Source organism: Mustela putorius, unplaced genomic scaffold (assembly GCF_011764305.1).
Source record: "Mustela putorius furo isolate JIRA1106 unplaced genomic scaffold, ASM1176430v1.1 tig00537227_pilon_pilon_pilon, whole genome shotgun sequence".
Taxonomy (NCBI): domain Eukaryota; kingdom Metazoa; phylum Chordata; class Mammalia; order Carnivora; family Mustelidae; genus Mustela; species Mustela putorius.
In genome coordinates this window covers 40,139,618-40,157,218 of record NW_025422368.1, presented here as the reverse complement: position 1 = coordinate 40,157,218, position 17,601 = coordinate 40,139,618, and the positions used below count along the sequence as shown (strand labels likewise).

At 35.8% G+C, this 17,601-nt stretch overlaps 1 protein-coding gene across 1 annotated transcript in view; it reads right to left on the bottom strand.

Moving 5' to 3' along the window:
• LEMD3 (LEM domain containing 3) overlaps nucleotides 1–17,601 on the bottom strand; it is a 78,947-nt gene that overhangs the window by 2,081 nt on the left and 59,265 nt on the right. The window contains exons 11-14 of the mRNA XM_004752489.3: nucleotides 16,359–16,464; nucleotides 16,179–16,257; nucleotides 12,393–15,952; nucleotides 532–678 (exon numbers count right to left, since the gene is read on the bottom strand). Coding sequence (XP_004752546.2) covers nucleotides 15,789–15,952; nucleotides 16,179–16,257; nucleotides 16,359–16,464 — 349 coding nt within the window. The 3' untranslated portion in view covers nucleotides 532–678; nucleotides 12,393–15,788. The remainder of the gene's footprint in view (nucleotides 1–531; nucleotides 679–12,392; nucleotides 15,953–16,178; nucleotides 16,258–16,358; nucleotides 16,465–17,601) is intronic.

The following is a 17,601-nucleotide window of genomic DNA, read 5'->3' as shown; positions in this document are numbered from 1 at the left end:
ACTGCATGTATATAGTATATTCCTTTCACTCCAGACAAAATTTTTCATTTCTAACAACTCTAATATCAAAATTCATTTTACCATCAATGGGATCTTTAAAAAAAAAAAAAAAATCACTGACCAAGTTCCAAAGAAAAACAATTGTGTCTATCTGCATGAAGTCCAATTTCTGCCAGGGGACTTATGTTTGCTTCTACCTGAGCAACTACCAACTGTGAACACTACGTTTTCTCTTTGCTTGAAGCTTTCTGGGCCCATGGTGGTTGATTGTAGGAATTGGAACCACACTCTGAAAGAAGACCAACTGGCTTCTTTGCTGTCCCTTTCCAGAGACAAGTCTAGTTCTCATTGATCCTGACTCTGCCTAGTTTTACGCCAGGATCTTCTGTCTGAATTCAGATCTTTGTTGTTTTCTTCCTTAGTGCCAGAGAAAATGAGCCCTCTTCCAATTAAGAGTATCTTAGATGGCATATAGTATATTTAAATAATGTACATCCAATTTAAGCAGCACACAGACAATATTTTCCATACCTTATTCTCCAAAGACATTAATCCAAAATCCATTACTCTCACTTTTGTAGAATTCAATTGCTTCTCGTTTGTATCACAGTATAGAGCTGTAATGAATATCATTTTCATATCTCTTTGTATCACTTCTGATTTCTTCAGAATAAACTCCTAAATTAAAATGTAAGGTCAAAACGTATGAAGGTTAAAACATTTTTTAAATGTTTTAAAACATTTAAACTGACCTATAAAAATGCTCATCACTTTACACAAATACCAGCATTTATATAAGTGTCCTGTTTCCCCTAAACTAAAATAAAATCTGTCAAATTTCTTATGTAACTTTCTCAGTTGTTAATCTGCATTTATATCTGCAGCTGAATGTTTCATATATTTATCGGTCATTTGCAGCTCTTCATTTGTCAATCATCTCCTGATGTCATTTGGCTATTTTCTATTGAGATGTTTGTCTTCTAGGTTAAAATGATTTTTATTTGTAGAATGTTATTGAAAATCATATATACTGTTACTACTAATATCTTCCCATTTGCTTGTTTTTAAATTTGTTCTTAGATTTTTTAGATATACTCATTTTTGTTTAAATACAATACAGGGAGCATTATTTTCTGATTTCTTTCTGTCCGTTCTAACCCCTGTATCAAATGTTTTCCTCTGATTTTCCTCCTCCTTTTTATGACTACTTCTCAACTCTTTATTCCTCCTGGTATTTATTTGGGCATGTGTAAAGGACTAGGAACAGGTTAAAACTGCAAAAGGCTGATACTAATGTAAATTAGTGATACAGTCTAATGTGAAAATAGAACTGGAGCGAATTCAGAAATTCAGGGAAAAGTCTAACCTGCCCCCTCATCCATTCTCTGCTACAGTCTGCAATTTTCTTCCCTAAACCAAAGGACTCTTTGAATAATGATATTATTCATGTTCCCATTGTTTGCAGCTAATTGTTGAGGACAGTGGTCCCCAACTTGTATTCATGGCACAGAAAGAAAAGGAAAATCACTATACGGTACACAGTTAAAAAGGAGAGACTATGTAACAATTGCCAGAGTCAAGGAGGCCCTGAGCTCCACCACTGGAAGGGCACATTAGCACATCTGGAACCAATTTGTGGCATACCACTTGAGAAGGTCTGTTTCAGAACAGCTCTGCTACTTATGTTCCTCTGATAAAATGCCCTTCTCCACTGACAATGTTGCTAGGGTTCTAGAAAACAGATGCTGGTAATGATGTTAGAGAAGCCCAACTACGGCTAAACAAAATAAGCATCAGGAAACCATCCTCCTGCCCTTTTGTCCTGGACCTTGGCAAGATAAGGAGCGGATACTAAACTTCAAGAAAACAACCCAACACTTGTTGTGTTATTGGAACATATAAAATTTTTGTGAAAGACATCCTCTCTCAGCCAAGTTAGTCTAAGGAAACTGAGTGATTCTCATGATGTGGAAGTATCTGGTCATTAAGATCTTCTAAGTGACTACAAGCCAAGGGTCTGTGCCTCTTCAAAGAAGACAAAGAGTTGCAGGAGCCAAAGGCCCTGGCATTAGTTACATTATGGCTCTAACTTTTTCTCTTAATTTTTTTTTAAACTTTTAGAGAATGATCCACTTTCCCTGCTCATATTTAAAGTCACCTTAAAAGTTAAAAAAAAAAAAAAAGCCACCTTTATCCTACACTGAATTCTTATATACCAAAGTGCCCTCATAATTCAAGTATTTATTGGCCATGTAATCTGTTTTTGGTGTTGAATCATAACATAATAAAATACTCTTAGAAAAAGTCTGGGCCTCCTCTAATATCTTTCTCTGCTTCACAGTATCATCTATGTTCACGCCTGTGTTTCCCAATGTCTTGTAGGCTGTGCAATGAAAATCCATTACAAAGTGAACTAGCAAATCTCACAAAATACGTAGGGCTTTCATAAGGTTGATAAATGTGATGGAAAACTATTTAAATCGTGAACATAGCTATAGAACATGTCAGTCCAGTTAGCTGGCTATTAAAGGGCAGAAGCTAAGGCCAAAAGGGCAATGACACAAGAAGTTTTATTAAAGAATGATCTAATTAGAAACCCTTACAAAAATGAAGTCTAGGATATTTTTGTAAAATGAATCAATTGAAATCAAATATGAAATGAAAATTATCATTTCATGATTCTAATAAATTTATCAGGAAAAAAGACCAAAAAATTATTTCTAAGAGTTAAAATATTTAAGTTAACTTTTTTTATTTTTATAATTTTAGTAAAAAATTTCAAGTCAAAGTTTTAGTAAAACTATTTATGAAAATTCGGTCTCTGATTTAAGTGGATTTAATTTAAGTGACCTTCCGGTATTGGTTACACTCAATAACTTTTTTAATATCTGATAGGGCCAGTCTCTCCTTTTCAATCATATTTTAAAAATTTACTTTCTTATTCATCCATCCAGCTGATATCACAGAAATTCATTTAAAATCCCTAGAAATTAATTTAAATCTATTGAAATCTTTATTGGAATTCATTAAACCTCTTTACCAATTTAGGAAGAATTAGGTAGTCCATTAGAAATATTAACCTGTTGATGCCTGGTGACCTAGTTTTTAGCAGCAGAATATATATTCTTCTCAAATTCACATGGAACATTCTTCAGGATAGACCAAATACTGGGCCATAAAATAAGCTTCAAGAAGTTTAAGGCAGGGGGTGGCACCTGGATGTCTCAGTTGGTTAAGCATCCAACTTTTGATTTTGGCTCAGGTCATGATCTCAGGGTCCTGGGATTGAGGCCCACATTGGGCTTTATTTATACCCAGTGGGGAACCTGCTTGAGGATTCTCTCCCTCTGCTCCTCCCCCTACTCACACTCACATAGTCTCTATAAAATACATAAATCTTTAAAAAAAAAATTCAAGAGGACTGAAATCAAGCGAAATATGTTATCCAATCACATGGAATGAAATTAGAAATCAGTAACAGAAAGAAATAAGGGACATTCACAAATACATGGAAGTAAAACAATGAATTTGTAAATAACCAAGCATCAGAAAAGAAACCAAAAGGAAATTAAAATACTTTGAGATGAATGAAAATAAAGACCCAACATACCAAAACTTATGGGATGCAACTAAAGCAGTGCTTAGGAGAAAATGTATGCCTGTAAATGCCCATACTAAAAAACAAAACATACAACAACAACAAAACTCTCAAATCAATAACCTGAACTTCCACCTAAACTACACTGGAAAAAGAAAAACAAAATAAACCCAAAATAAGTAGAAGGAAGGAAATAATAGACCAAGGTAGAAATTAATGACATGAAGAATAGGAAAATTAAATAGACATCAACAAAAAAGTTGATTCTTTGAAAGTAGCAACAAAACTGGCAAACTTGTAGCTAGACTGACCAAGAAAAAAGGAGAGAAGACTCAAATGATTAAAATCAGTAAAGAACAGGTGTTGCGACTAACATTACAGAAATAAAGATGATTATAAGGGAATGCTATAAACTACATATACACTAAGAAATTAAGTAATAAACGAAAGGTGAAAATTCCTGGAAGGACACAAACTACCAAAACTGACCTCAGAAGAAAAGGAAAATTTGAACAGACCTATAACAAGTGAAAACATTGATTTAGTGATCAAAAAATGACCTATGAGGCCCAGGCCTGATGACATAAATGGTGAATTCTACCAAACATTTAAAATATAATGAAATCTTTCTATTTGCAATGACATGGATGGAGCCAGAGAATATAATGCTAAGTCAAAGAAGTCAGTCAGAGAAAGGAAAATTCTGTATGATTTCACTCCACTGTGGAATTAAGAAACAAAACAAACAAACAAAGGGGTGCTAAGAAACAGACTCTTAACTATAGAGAACAAACTGATGATTACCAGAGGGGAGGTGGATGGGGGGATGGGTTAAATAGATGATGGAGATTAAGGAGGGCTCTTGTTGTGATGAATACCAGGAGATGCGTGGAACTGTTGAATCATTATATGTACACCTGAAACTAATATTATAACTGTATGTTAACTAACTGGAATCTAAATGAAAACTTAAAAAATAAAAAATAAAGTATAATTAATTACTGGTTTTCCACTAATGCTTCCAAAAAAATAGGAAGGACTACTTCCCAACTCATTCTGAAATCAGAAAACTGTGATGCCAAACCAGACAAAGACTTCACAAAAAAAGAAAACTGGAGACCAAACATCTCTTAAGGATACAGACACAATTTATTTGTGGAGCATAACAAATAGCATGGAGGACAAGGGGAGATGGAGAGGAGAAGGGAGTTGAGGGAAATTGGAGGGGGAGGTGAACCATGAGAGACTATGGACTCTGAAAAACAATCTGAGGGTTTTGAAGGGGTGGCGGGTGGGAGCTTGGGGGAACCAACGGATTGCATGGAGCACTGGGTGTGGTGCAAAAACAATGAATACTGTTACACTGAAAAGAAAAAAATACAGACACAAAAATTCTCAAGAAGATACTAGCAAACCAAGCCAGCAACCTATAAAAAGGATTATATACCATGATCATGATCTAAGACTTGAGTGCAAGGTTGGTTTAGCATTTAGAAGTCAGTTCCCATTATCGACAGAATAAAGGACAAAAATCAACATGATTATTGCAATAGACATAGAATAAGCACTTGGCAAAATCCAATAGCCCTTCATGATAAAAACAAACAACAAACAAGAAATAGAAGGAAACTTCTCTCAATATGATAAAGAAAATTTTTAAAAAGATTTTATTTATTTATTTGACAGAGAGAGAGAGAGTGTGAGAGAGCACAAGCAGGGGGAGAGGCAAAAGGAGAGGAGAAGCAGGCTCCCCCCTGAGCAGGGAGCCCAATGCGGAGCTCCATCCCATCATCCTGGCCCTGGGATCATGACCTGAGCCAAAGACAGATGCTTAACTGACTGAGCCACCCAGGCACCCCAAGAAAATATTTTGAGATTAATGTAAATGAAAATACAACATACCCACAGCTAACATCACACTTAAGGGTGAAAGACTAAATTCTCTTCCGTTAAGATCAGGAACAAGACATCTGCCCTTGCCATTTCTATTCAACACTGTATTAGAGATTCTAGTCAGGGCAACTAGAGAAAAGGGGGGCATCTAAGGACATCTAAGATTTTAAAATGGGGGGCACTAGGAATAAATAAAACTATATATGCAAATGACATGATCTTATAAATAGGAAATTCTACAGAATTCACTAAAATCTATTAGAACTAACAAAAAAGTTCAATAAGGTGTCAGGACCCAAGAACAATATACAAAAAACAATTGTATTTTATGCACTTGCAATGGACAATCTAAAAGTGAAAAATTTTTAAAGTTCCACAGATAACAGCATTCATAAGAAAAAATGCCTAGCAGCAAATTTAAAAGAACTATAAAACTTGTATTTTGAAAACTATTTTTTTCAACTATACTTTTGTGGAAAAAATTTAGACAAATAAATGGAAAGACATCCCATTTTCATGTACTGGAACACTCAATATTGTTAAGATGGCAGTAATCCCAGTGATGTACATTAATGTACAAATTCAACGTAATCCCCATCAAAATTCGGCCAGCTTCTTTGCAGTAACTGAAGCTGATCCTAAATAATCCACAGGAAGGAAATTCAAGGGATCCAGAATAGCTACTAGTCTTTCTTTTTTTTTTTTTAAGATTTCTTTTTTAATTTATTCATTTGTCACACAGAGATCACAAGTAGGCAGAGACGCAGGCAGAGAGAGAGAGAGAGAGAGGAAAGCAGGCTCCCTGCTGAGCAGAGAGCCCGTTGTGGGGCTTGATTCCAGGACCCTGAGATCATGACCTGAGCCAACGGCAGAGGCTTAACCCACTGAGCCACCCAGGTGTCCCCAGAATAGCTACCAGTCTTGAAAAAGGGAAAAAAAAAAGTTTTTATTTCAAAACTTACTACAAAGCTATAGTAATCAAGACAGTGTGGTACTGGCATAAGGATAGACAAATAAATAAATGGAATAGAGCTTAGCGTCCAGAAATAAGCCCTCACTTTTACTGTCAACTGATTTTCGGCAAAAGTGACAAGATAATTCAATGAGTAAAAGAATAGTCTTTTCAATACATGGTGTTGGGACATCACAAATGGATATCCATGTGTAATACAATAAAGCTGGACCCCTATCTCTCATAATATATAGAATTTAACTCAAAAGAGACCACAGTCTAAATATAAGAGCAGGGTTCCTGGGTTGCTCAGTTGGTTAACTGTCTGTTTCGGCTCCTGCCATGATCCCAGGGTCCTAGGATAGAGTCCTGCATCAGGCTCCCTGCTTCTCCCCTCTGTCTGTCTCTCATGAATAAATAAATAAAATCTTTAAAAAAAATAAAAATAAATAAAAAAATAAATCTAACAGCAAAAAATATATACTTCTTAGAATAAAACACACAAGGAAGTCAACTTGGATTAGGCAATCCTTTTAGACACCAAAACATGAGCAACAGAATAAAAAATAAATTGGATGGCATCACATGGGAAGACCTAAATCCAGGGAAACAGCATTCTAGTAAGAACAGTATGAAGGCCCTAGGTGGAAAGTGGATAGGGAATAGAAAGTACACCAGAGTAGAAGAAGCATGATAGGAGAAATATGTGGAGAAAAGAGCATAGGCCAGTTCATATAGAGCCTTGAAGGCTATTACAAGAAATTTGGACATTCCTCTAAATGCAGTGGGAATCCCTGGAGGATTATATTTTAGGGACGGATATGTATGTCCTGTCTGATACATGTTTTTTTTTGTTGTTGTTTTAAGATTTTATTTATTTATTTGACAGACAGAGATCACAAGTAGGCAGAGAGGCAGGCAGAGAGAGAGGAGGAAGCAGGCTCCCCGCTGAGCAGAGAGCCCGATGTGGGACTCGATCCCAGGACCCTGGGATCATGACCTGAGCCGAAGGCAGAGGCTTTAACCCACTGAGCCACCCAGGCACCCCTGATACATGTTTTTGAAGACAACTTTGATTCCTGTAGGGAAAATGAATTACAACTGGGCACGGAACAAGGAGACCAGCTTAGGCTTTTGCAGCAATTAAGGCAAGACATAATGATGGTGTCAAGACAATGGATAGATTGGATATCAGATAGACAGATAGATAGACAGATAGGGATGTGGAAGAGCTGAAAGGACTTATTAACTAACTGAACATAGGAATTGAAAAGAGAGTAAGAATAACTTCTAGATTTTTGGCTTCAGCAACTAATATTTGTTGTATAATTTACTCAGAAAAGACTAGAAAAAGAATGGGTTTGGAGTCAAAGCAGCATGAAAATCAGAGCTTTGTTTTGGTATACAAAATTTGAAAATCTTTTAGTCATCCAAATGGAGATCTCAAATAGCAAGGTGAACATACACATCTGGACCTAGGGTAGGAGTCAAGCTTGAGACAGAAATTTGAGAGTCATTCATCAGGCCTGGGTAAGATCACCCAGAGAAAACATCTAGACAGAGGATAGCAGAGGAGCTCAGACTAAGGCCCAGGGAACTCCAATATTAAGAGTGAGCAAAGGAGGAAGACCTGGCAGAAGACACTGAAAAGGAGTAACAAATCATGCAGGAGGAAAGATGGGATTGTGGTGTGTTAAAGAAAACTAAATATATTTAGTTACTTACATGGAAATTTAGTCACATGAGGTAGACAATGAAAAAACTATCAAAGAAAAAAGACCAAAAACAAAAAAAAGCAGGGGCGCCTGGTTGGCTCAGTCAGTTGAGTGTTTGCCTTCAGCTCAGGTTTTGATCTCAGGGTCCTGGTATCGAGTCCCACATCAGGCTCTCTGCTCAGCATGGAGTCTGCTTCTCCCTCTGCCTGCCACTCCCCCTGCTTGTGCTTTCTCTTGTCAAATAAATAAGTAAAATATTAAAAGAAAGGCAGGGGGAGGGGGACCCACCACCACCATAGGAAAGAGGTGAGAAAACTGAGAAAACAAAGTATAATCTAGCAACAGTTATGTCTTGTTTATATAGCTTTTTGGTAAATTGATTAGATGGCAGCCAGCAAAAAGGCTGAGCAGAATGTCCTTAAGCAGGCTAACTGATCATCAAAGAAAATAGTTTCAGGTTAAGGATTTGCCAAAGCCTTGAGAGTTTAGCCATCGAATATATGCAACAGGCTTTCTTTGTGTATTTTTTAGAGTCTACAATGTTAGGCCAGATGCAAACCATTCCTCATCAGAATTTCTCAAGTATCACAGAAAATAAAAGAGAAAGAAAATATCTCAAGAATACGGAAGCCAAAAATTGTAATCAGGAGATCCAAATTAATCTTACACAGGGTACCTTTATACCAATGGTTCTCAAACTTGAATGTGTATTAGGATCACCTGGAGAATTTGTGAAAACAGATTAGTAGGCCCCCAACTCCAAAGTCCCTGATAGAGTAAGTCTGGGTGGGGTCCAATAATTTGTTTGGAGTAATGAGTTACCATTTGATACTGATGCTGCTGACTAGAGAACCACATGTTTTGAGTATTAATGACCTAGAGAAACTTGAATGTGTACAGCAGGAAACATGTTCAAGAATGAATGTTCATAGCTACCTTATTTATAACAGTAAAAAACTTAAGAATGATCTCAATGTTCATAGATACTTGAATAGATAAATTGTGGTATATTTTATGAAGAATACTATATAGCCATGACAATGAATGGAAGCGACCTGCATCTCTACAGATGAATCTCAATAACAATGCTGAACACTCAGAGAGGTCAAAAGCAATAACAAACAATATAATATTTAGAGACACATACATATGTGGTAAAACTGTAATGCAAAATAAAGAACTATTAACACACAATTCAGAATAATGGTTATCTGGGAGTAGGGAATGAGAGAGAAACCATCAAGTAAAGGCAGAGAAGTGCTCCAAAGTCAATATTCTGTACCTTAAGATGATGGTACACTTCAAACTATAAGTAAGATATTTCAACATATTCTTTTATGTGTGTTATTTCATGACAACAAAAAACACCTAAGTAAAAAAAGATGAAATAATCAGCAATGTCTGAGAGTGCTAAGAGCTTGAGAAAGATGAAGCTATAGGAATGACTCTTGAATTTGGCCAAAGGAAGTTTTGTGGTGCTGCAGAGGAGTAATTTCAGAGGAATGATGAGTACAGAAACCAAACTAGAGCAGACTGAAAACACTGTAATACAAGACATAAACTAGAAAAACAGTAAGAGAAGTGCAAATCAAATATTTCAGAAATGCACATGGAAGAAATTACTTTCAGCCAGAAATAATCAACAACACTTCCTGGAGGCGACACAGGAGTAACATTTAGAAGACGGGCAAGACTTGGGTATACAGAAACAGGAAATGGAAGATGTTTCAAGGAACAATATGAATAGTGCCATTAAAAGCATAATGAAGCAAGAATTAGGTATGTCCGTGAAAGTCAAGCAGTGCAGTTCAGCTGGAGCACAGAGGCAAAGTAGTGGGATTCAGCTGGAAAGGTACTGGTCTAGACCTGCACTGTCACCGCGGCTGACACTGGCTACACTTGGATTCTGAGCATTTAAAATATGGCTGCTATAACTGAAGAATTAAAGTTTTAAAGTGAATTAATGTAAACTTAAAAATTGATACCTGATTCAGCTATAGGAAAACTTCTATGTATGTTTGGAAGAACTTGGATATGTGAATCTAATTTTTCCAACAGTAGAGGTTACAAAATCGAAACATAGATCAAGTATTTTCAGTGCATGTAGGATCTGAATTGAGACGGCCTGTTAATAAGGTGACCAACTATGTAACTTTTAGCACTGTAAGTCACACAAGCTGTAAGTGTAATATATATTTAGATTTTAAAGCATATAAATTAACTCATTAATAAAATTTTTAATTACATGCTGAGATAATATCCTGAATATATAAGGTTAAATAAAATGTATTAAAGTTAACTTCACCTGTTTTTTACTTTTTAATGTGACCATCATAAAATTTTAATGACACATGGCATTATATTTGTACTGGACAAGCACTGGTCTAAATAAAAGCAGCCCCTGAATACCAACTCAAACTTGGCTATTATTCAGTAAGAAATTAAAAGCCACTAAAATCTTCACAGTAGTAGGGGGATTTTGGAGGTTGCAACTTTTTGGAAATACAAAAGTAACACTGCCCATTAGGAGTTAAATTTTTAAATTAATACAACAGATCAAAGCAGAAATGAAGTCACCTAGAAATGGTTCCAGGCCTGGAAGACCTGACTAGTTTATGAAGGCTGTATAATACATAGCTTCAAGCAAGCTTCTAGTCTTGGGTATATGGCAAACCACTTATGAACAGTTATGTTTAAAACCAACTTTTGTATTTGTTCTTTCTTTTGACAATCCTAGGTTTGTAGATCTACTCAACATCTCATTTTCCTACAAACCAGGAAAATTTCTAATCAATATCAGAGAATCATAGGTAATGCTGGAATATTATGTAAGTTAACAGTTCTGGTTTTTGGAAAGGAGAATTCTTAAACAGCTCCATCTTGCCCTTCCTCCAAAAATGTTCTACATTAGAAAAGTCAGAAGATTATTTTTAATTAACTGCTACAATTCCGAGAAATCTTACCTAGCACCCTGATTGACCTCTTCATCCCCACTCCAGTAACCCGTAATTTAGGAAATATCACCACCATCTAACCAGTTGCCCAAGTCATAGAACTTCCACTTCAACTTCACACCAAGGAACTTTTCAAATTCCACCTTCTAATTTGTTTCAAATTTTCCTGAATACTTCATGCCATCCCCAACCATACAGTTAAGTATGGCAGAATTGGTAGTGAACTAAATTTCTGCCTCTGTATGGATTCTCTCGTTCGTTTTCTGAGTCATCCAATTTACTTTCCTGGTTTTAACACCCAAATTGTATCTAGCTCAGATCTTTCTCCACAGAATTAGAAATCCAATCATTTGCTAGGAACATCCACCTGAATATTTCCATAAGCATCCCAACCTCAAAATGTCCAAAAATTCAATTATCTTATCTTTTCCATCTAAATGTTGCAATTAGAATTCCCACACTAGAAAACTGGACATCAACTTATCTCCCAATATCCAATTAAGTCCTTCCCATTTTATTTTATTTGTCAAATCCTTTCTCCATTTTTCATCAAAACAAATCATCACTTGAACTCCCTTTAACAACCAACATCCAGGGACACCTGGGTGGCTCAGTTGGTTAAGCGGTGCCTTCAGCTCAGGTCATGATCCCAGCATCCTGGGATAGAGTCCCACATCAGGCTCCTTGCTCGGCGGGGAGCCTGCTTCTCCCTATGCCTCTGCCTGCCACTCTGTCTGCCGTGCTCACTCACTCTTTCTCCCTCTCTCTCTCTGACAAATAAATAAATAAAATCTTTAAAAACAAAAAACAACCAACATCCAAACTTCATAATGGGACCTACAAAGCCATCTGATCACTGCCCACTTTTATATTCAGTAATTGAACTGTAAGACACTGCTGGTACTCTGTACATGCAGTAGGTTGTATCTCATCAATCTTTTTTTATTTGCTCTCTATGCCTAGATAACCTTTTCAATTTCAGGAGCATGTGCCAGCCTCCAATGTCCACCCATGGAAGAAAAAGGAAATCTAAGGACACAGGTTCTATGAGTTTTAAAATCTAAGAATCAACAAAATGACTCTATCCTGTTGCCCCTAGCAGAGGTTCTCAGGTGTTAAAATCCACCATCAGGAAATATTTCTGGTCATAAAGATTTTCCTATGAGGCTTAGAGGCAGTAGCTACTCATGCTTACTGAACCAAGAGAATGAGCATCCTGGACATTCAGTTTCTTTAAACCACAAACTTTTGGTTTCTAATTATTTTCAGTTCTTAAGTACCTGTTCCTCAGCATCCTTTCCAAAAGAGCAGCTGCCCAAATTCTGCTTGATTTAGCATCCTCTGTTGAGTCATCTGGAAGAAGTGACTTGCCGAGATAAGTCTAGGAAAAAAGGGCGAAGAAGCCATGTAGATGACCTATAGTAATGTGATAATACTAGGAGCAGTGAGAACTGTCAGGTCAATATTATTAAAGGAAATATTCTGGGTATATGATACAATAAATCATTTTTCACTCAGAGCTCACAGCTTGTCATCCAAACAGTTAAGACTGTACAAGGAAAATGTAATGAAGTTGAGTATCAGGCTTCAGCATTCACAAGGTATTCAACAGACCAATGAATATGAAAATGGATTTTATAAAAACTCGGGTTCCAAACATCAATTTTTATGAGCTCCCCTAAGAGCTCAAAGGAGAGGAAACTTACTATTATACCTATACTAATTAAGACACGTTTAATACATGTGAAACTGAACTAAAATATGGCTCAACTATTATCGCATCTGCCTAATGTCTTCTCCCTCTATTAAGACGAATAAGGTGGGAGGCCTGGATGGCTCAGTTTGTTAAGTGTCTGCCTTTGGCTCAGGTCATGATCCCAGGGTCCTGGGTTCAAGTCCCACATCAGGCTCCTTACGCTCAGCAAGGAGCCTCCCTCTGCCTAACAAATAAATAAAATCTTTAAAAAAAAAAAAAAGTATAAGGTGCCTCTCCATACTCCTAGATTTTCTTCTGCTTTTTTCTCTCACTATATTTTCCACACTATCTTTTAACTTATCTGTTTTATGTTCTTCCTCTAGATGGGACCATCCTGAGGTTTTGGCCTTGTCCTTTTCATCCTTGCATCTCTAACATGTAACAGTGCCTAACCTTCGTTAGCGATTTTAAATAAGAGTCTACCAACTGACTGACTAATCAAGTCTTCTTTTTACTTGATTAAACCATCAAAAATTCTAAAGCAATGCTATTCAAAGAGGCTAGCCCATAAACTGTTGGTTTATAATGAGATAAGGAGTTTTAAACAGAATGTATAAAAGAATGGCTTCCTTTTTTGAGAAAGTCTTGCTATGAAAAAATGTCTAAACTAAACAGTGCTGCTTTAGTGATAACAGCTGATTTATAGTCTTGCCTCACTTTGATCCATACACTTGAGAGTTAGAAAAAGACATTTTCATAAAGAAAAGTAAGATGCTGAAGAATTGATGGTTAAAATTAACTTTAGGGTCTTCATCCATCTTTATGAGCATATATATATTTATACATCCCCAAGAAGATTTAAAATAAAGGCATCTATTCACTGGTTAAAAAAATAAAGACACAGGGCACTTAAAAAGTTTTTTTTTTAAAAGCCAAGACACATTAAAAAAAAAAACCTAATAAATTTTTAATTAGAATTTTTCCTTTTTTTCAACAGGACAAGTAACAGATTACATCAAACTTCAGAACTTCTCAAATATCTAGTTATTATACACATTCCCATCTGTCTTGCAGGGAGGGATCTTGGTCGGCTTAACAGATTCAGGTAAAATAAGCTGCATAATAGTATATATTACAATAATAAATGTACAATGTTTACATAAAATGTTTTAGAAGCAAAGAAAAAAAAAGATGCATCTGCATCAAAAGGCGACCTTTTAAAATGCCACAACTATTTTTTACATTCACTCTTGCAACAGGTCACAAGATGGGGGTCACTAAGCTCAGATAAATCACTATGATGCACATAAAATACAGAAAGATTGGTTATATTATATATTATATATATATTTATATTTTCACACTTTAGCATCTGAAACATAAACTGAGAATTTAAAATTTATTCTCTTCAGATAACAAATCATTTTTTATTCTTCATAAACATGGTGCCCACAAAAGCACACAGGTAAGGCACAATAGGGTTTTCTGTTACAGAACAGTGTGCATCATGTTTACTTAACCAGAAAACGTGCATTATCTGTGCAAGTTCATGCTGCAAACCCAACACATATACAATTAAACAAAGAGGAAACTGAGCTTTAAACAAAATCAAAATTGGTACAATTCCAGCTGTTTCACATATTCATTTGGACTGACAAGGATATATCAACAGGTTATTTAAAAAAAAAAAAAAAGCCAATTGTTACATTACAAGTAAACTCTGCTCAGCATCTATTTTAATCTGAAATCATAAACAGTAATAAAGCAACTTTACTGAAACAAGGTAAATACCGAGGCACAAAGCGACGGTCACTCGTGCATTTACTATATTGCAAGCTGTCATGACCCAAAATTTCAAATATAATTTTTCAAATACACATTTTGCTGCAGCAATATGCCCTGCTTTAAACTTGACATACAACAGGGGAGCTGACATTTCATTAAATTATAAATAAATTGGGAAAGTGAGTTAATCCCAATAGTACTATGTCATAGTCCTAGTATTTATAATAAATACAGCTTTTCACAAAATACTTTTCCAATATCTGCCAATTGCATCTTTATTGCTCACATAAATTTGAATCCATTACAACTGAGATCGGAACTTTCACACAAAATCATACTCAGACATTTTTATATAAAACTTATAAAAGATATTTTAAACTTGTATCTAATACTTCCAGGTGTTTGGCTGTTTGATCTATGTGATAGTACAGCCATAGGTATATATGTGTGTGTATATATACACATATACACATACATATATATACACATACACACATATATACACATACATATATACACATTAGATTATGAATAAAATAGGAAGCTTATTTTACTGCTTTAATGCAGACATCCTCACAAAACAAGACTACTTTCGCCACCATCAGCATTTATACATATATACAAAAGCCAGGTTAAGTACATGTACACCCACCTATGCTTATATGTAACCGCTAAACCCAAATTAGTTTTCCTGTATTCCAGCTGTAACAAATGAATCTCTTACAAGCAATAGAAACCTAAGGTTAAACTGGGAAATTAACAGTTTTACCACATTAGCCTGGTAAGGAACTATGCAGGTGACTGTATACAAAAATTCACAACATTAGTTCACAGGAGATTATGGAAATACAAGAAGCCTCTTCACCATGCTTTTGTGTGGTTATCCAAACACTCTGTGGTGCAAAAACACAATCACCACATCTGAAAATGCTTAATAAAGTCAATGTTCCTCATGCAAAACTTAAATGCATTGGCTTAACTGAGCTCCAAAAACTGAATGAAACAATTGTTCTGACCACTCAGCACTGCTGCCTCACTGCTAAGTCCCTTTGGAACCTTAAGATTTCTGGAACATTCAAACAGAGCTGTATTCAATAAAAATATTACATACAAAAAGCATTTAAAAGGAAGACAGGAAGCCAAACAGGAATTTTCCTATTGTAAATACCAGTCCTAGGAGTGGAAGAAAGTCTTTTCAGGAACCTCCTTGAGAATTGGCTAGGCCAGTCCGAAGACGAAGATGAGACATAGAGTTCATATGTTTATTTGATGGCTTCAAGGGAGTATTGCAAGTAAGAGCTTGGGGAAAGCGATGGTGATATCTATCTAGTCGTAAATATTTTACTGTAACCAATTTCCCTGTTGTAAGATAAAAATAATATTTTAGATCTGTAAAAATGTGCTTAATATTTATAGAAAACAAACTGTGGTAAAAGACGTATGAACACAATATGCAAATAAAGTAATCTTAAATAATTACTCTAAAAATGCTGACCTAATTTTCTTTTAATTTAAAATCTGGTATAGTTTAACAGTAAGCCATAATCTATCTTTTCAAAATTTTCGTAATACTCAAACTTCTTACCATCAAACCAAGAGCCATGCAATGCCTTAAAAGCTTTTCCAGCATATTCTGGAGACAGACATTTAACATATACACAACCCTGTGATATTAAAAAAAAAAAAAGAAAGAAAGAAAAGAGAAAGTTTTAGTTTAATAGCAACAAATCCAAAATGTAGAATTCAACAGTAAAAGTTACTTTACCTCACGTGAATTTTTGTCTACTGCAATATGAACAATGCCATCATTATCACTGCATTTTTCTAAAATTGCTTCTTGAATTGCCAAATGCCACTGATCCCCTATTTCCCTAAAAAATTAATGAAAACAAAAATCAACAACCATACTCCTAACTCAATAAAGTCTTGTCTCATAACATATATATCCTACCAGAATGGGAATCGTTTCAAAATCACATATTGTTAAAACTAGTAAGTAGTTAAGTAAATGCTTGTTATTAACAGTAGATAGATTTAAAAAAAAAAAATTAGTATTCACAGTCCCAGACCTTCTCTCACTTTCCAATGTAAGAAAGCACAGAACTGAGGCAGTGAAGGATTGGCCCATCGTAGCAGACTAACTATGCTGTCATTTTTATGTCTGAAATCTTATGTACCTATTATCATTTCTTTTCTTCTTAGCAAGTGTTAATACTTTAATGAGTTGTAGTGAACTCATAAAAGTTGAGTATTGTTGGGGCACCTGGGTGGCTCAGTCAGTTAAGCATCTGCCTTAGCTCAGGTCATGATTTCAGTGTCCTGGGATCCAGCCCCCACATCAGGAGCCTTGCTCAGAGGGGACCCTGCTTCTCCCTCTCCCTCACCCCCTGCATGTGAACGCATGGGCCCCTCCCCTACTCTTTCTCCCAAATAAAGCCTTTTCTATTTATTTATTTATTTGTTTCTTTGTTTATTTATTTATTTATTTTGAGAAAAAGAGTGAGAGCACGCATGAGCAGAAGGAGAAGGAGACTCCCCACTGAGCAGGGAGTCTGATTCGGGGCTCAATCCCAGGACTCTCGCATCATGAGCTGAGCCCAAAACAGACACTTAACCGACTGAGCCACCCAGCCACCCCACATATTACTTCTTTTTTTTAATATTTTCAAATTCCTAAACTTTAGGAAAATTCCAAGTAAATGGTGTATTCTGAGCTTCTCTTCTTCAAAATAATGGAAGAATAATACAGGACAAACATTCTGCACCAAGAGTCACTTACTATTATGACAGCCTTAAGATTTCCTACTACAATTGTACGTATTTGTCTTTTCATGATACAGATGGTGGGACGAAGGAAAAGCGGCTACACTTGAAATCATAAATCTTCATCTCAGGTAACAAAATACTAACCCGGCACTAATTTCCTAATCCCCGAAGTATGAGAGGGCTGTTACTACAGTGCCTCCCCACATTTCCAATTTTGTTGTCACTCATTTGGAATCTCATAT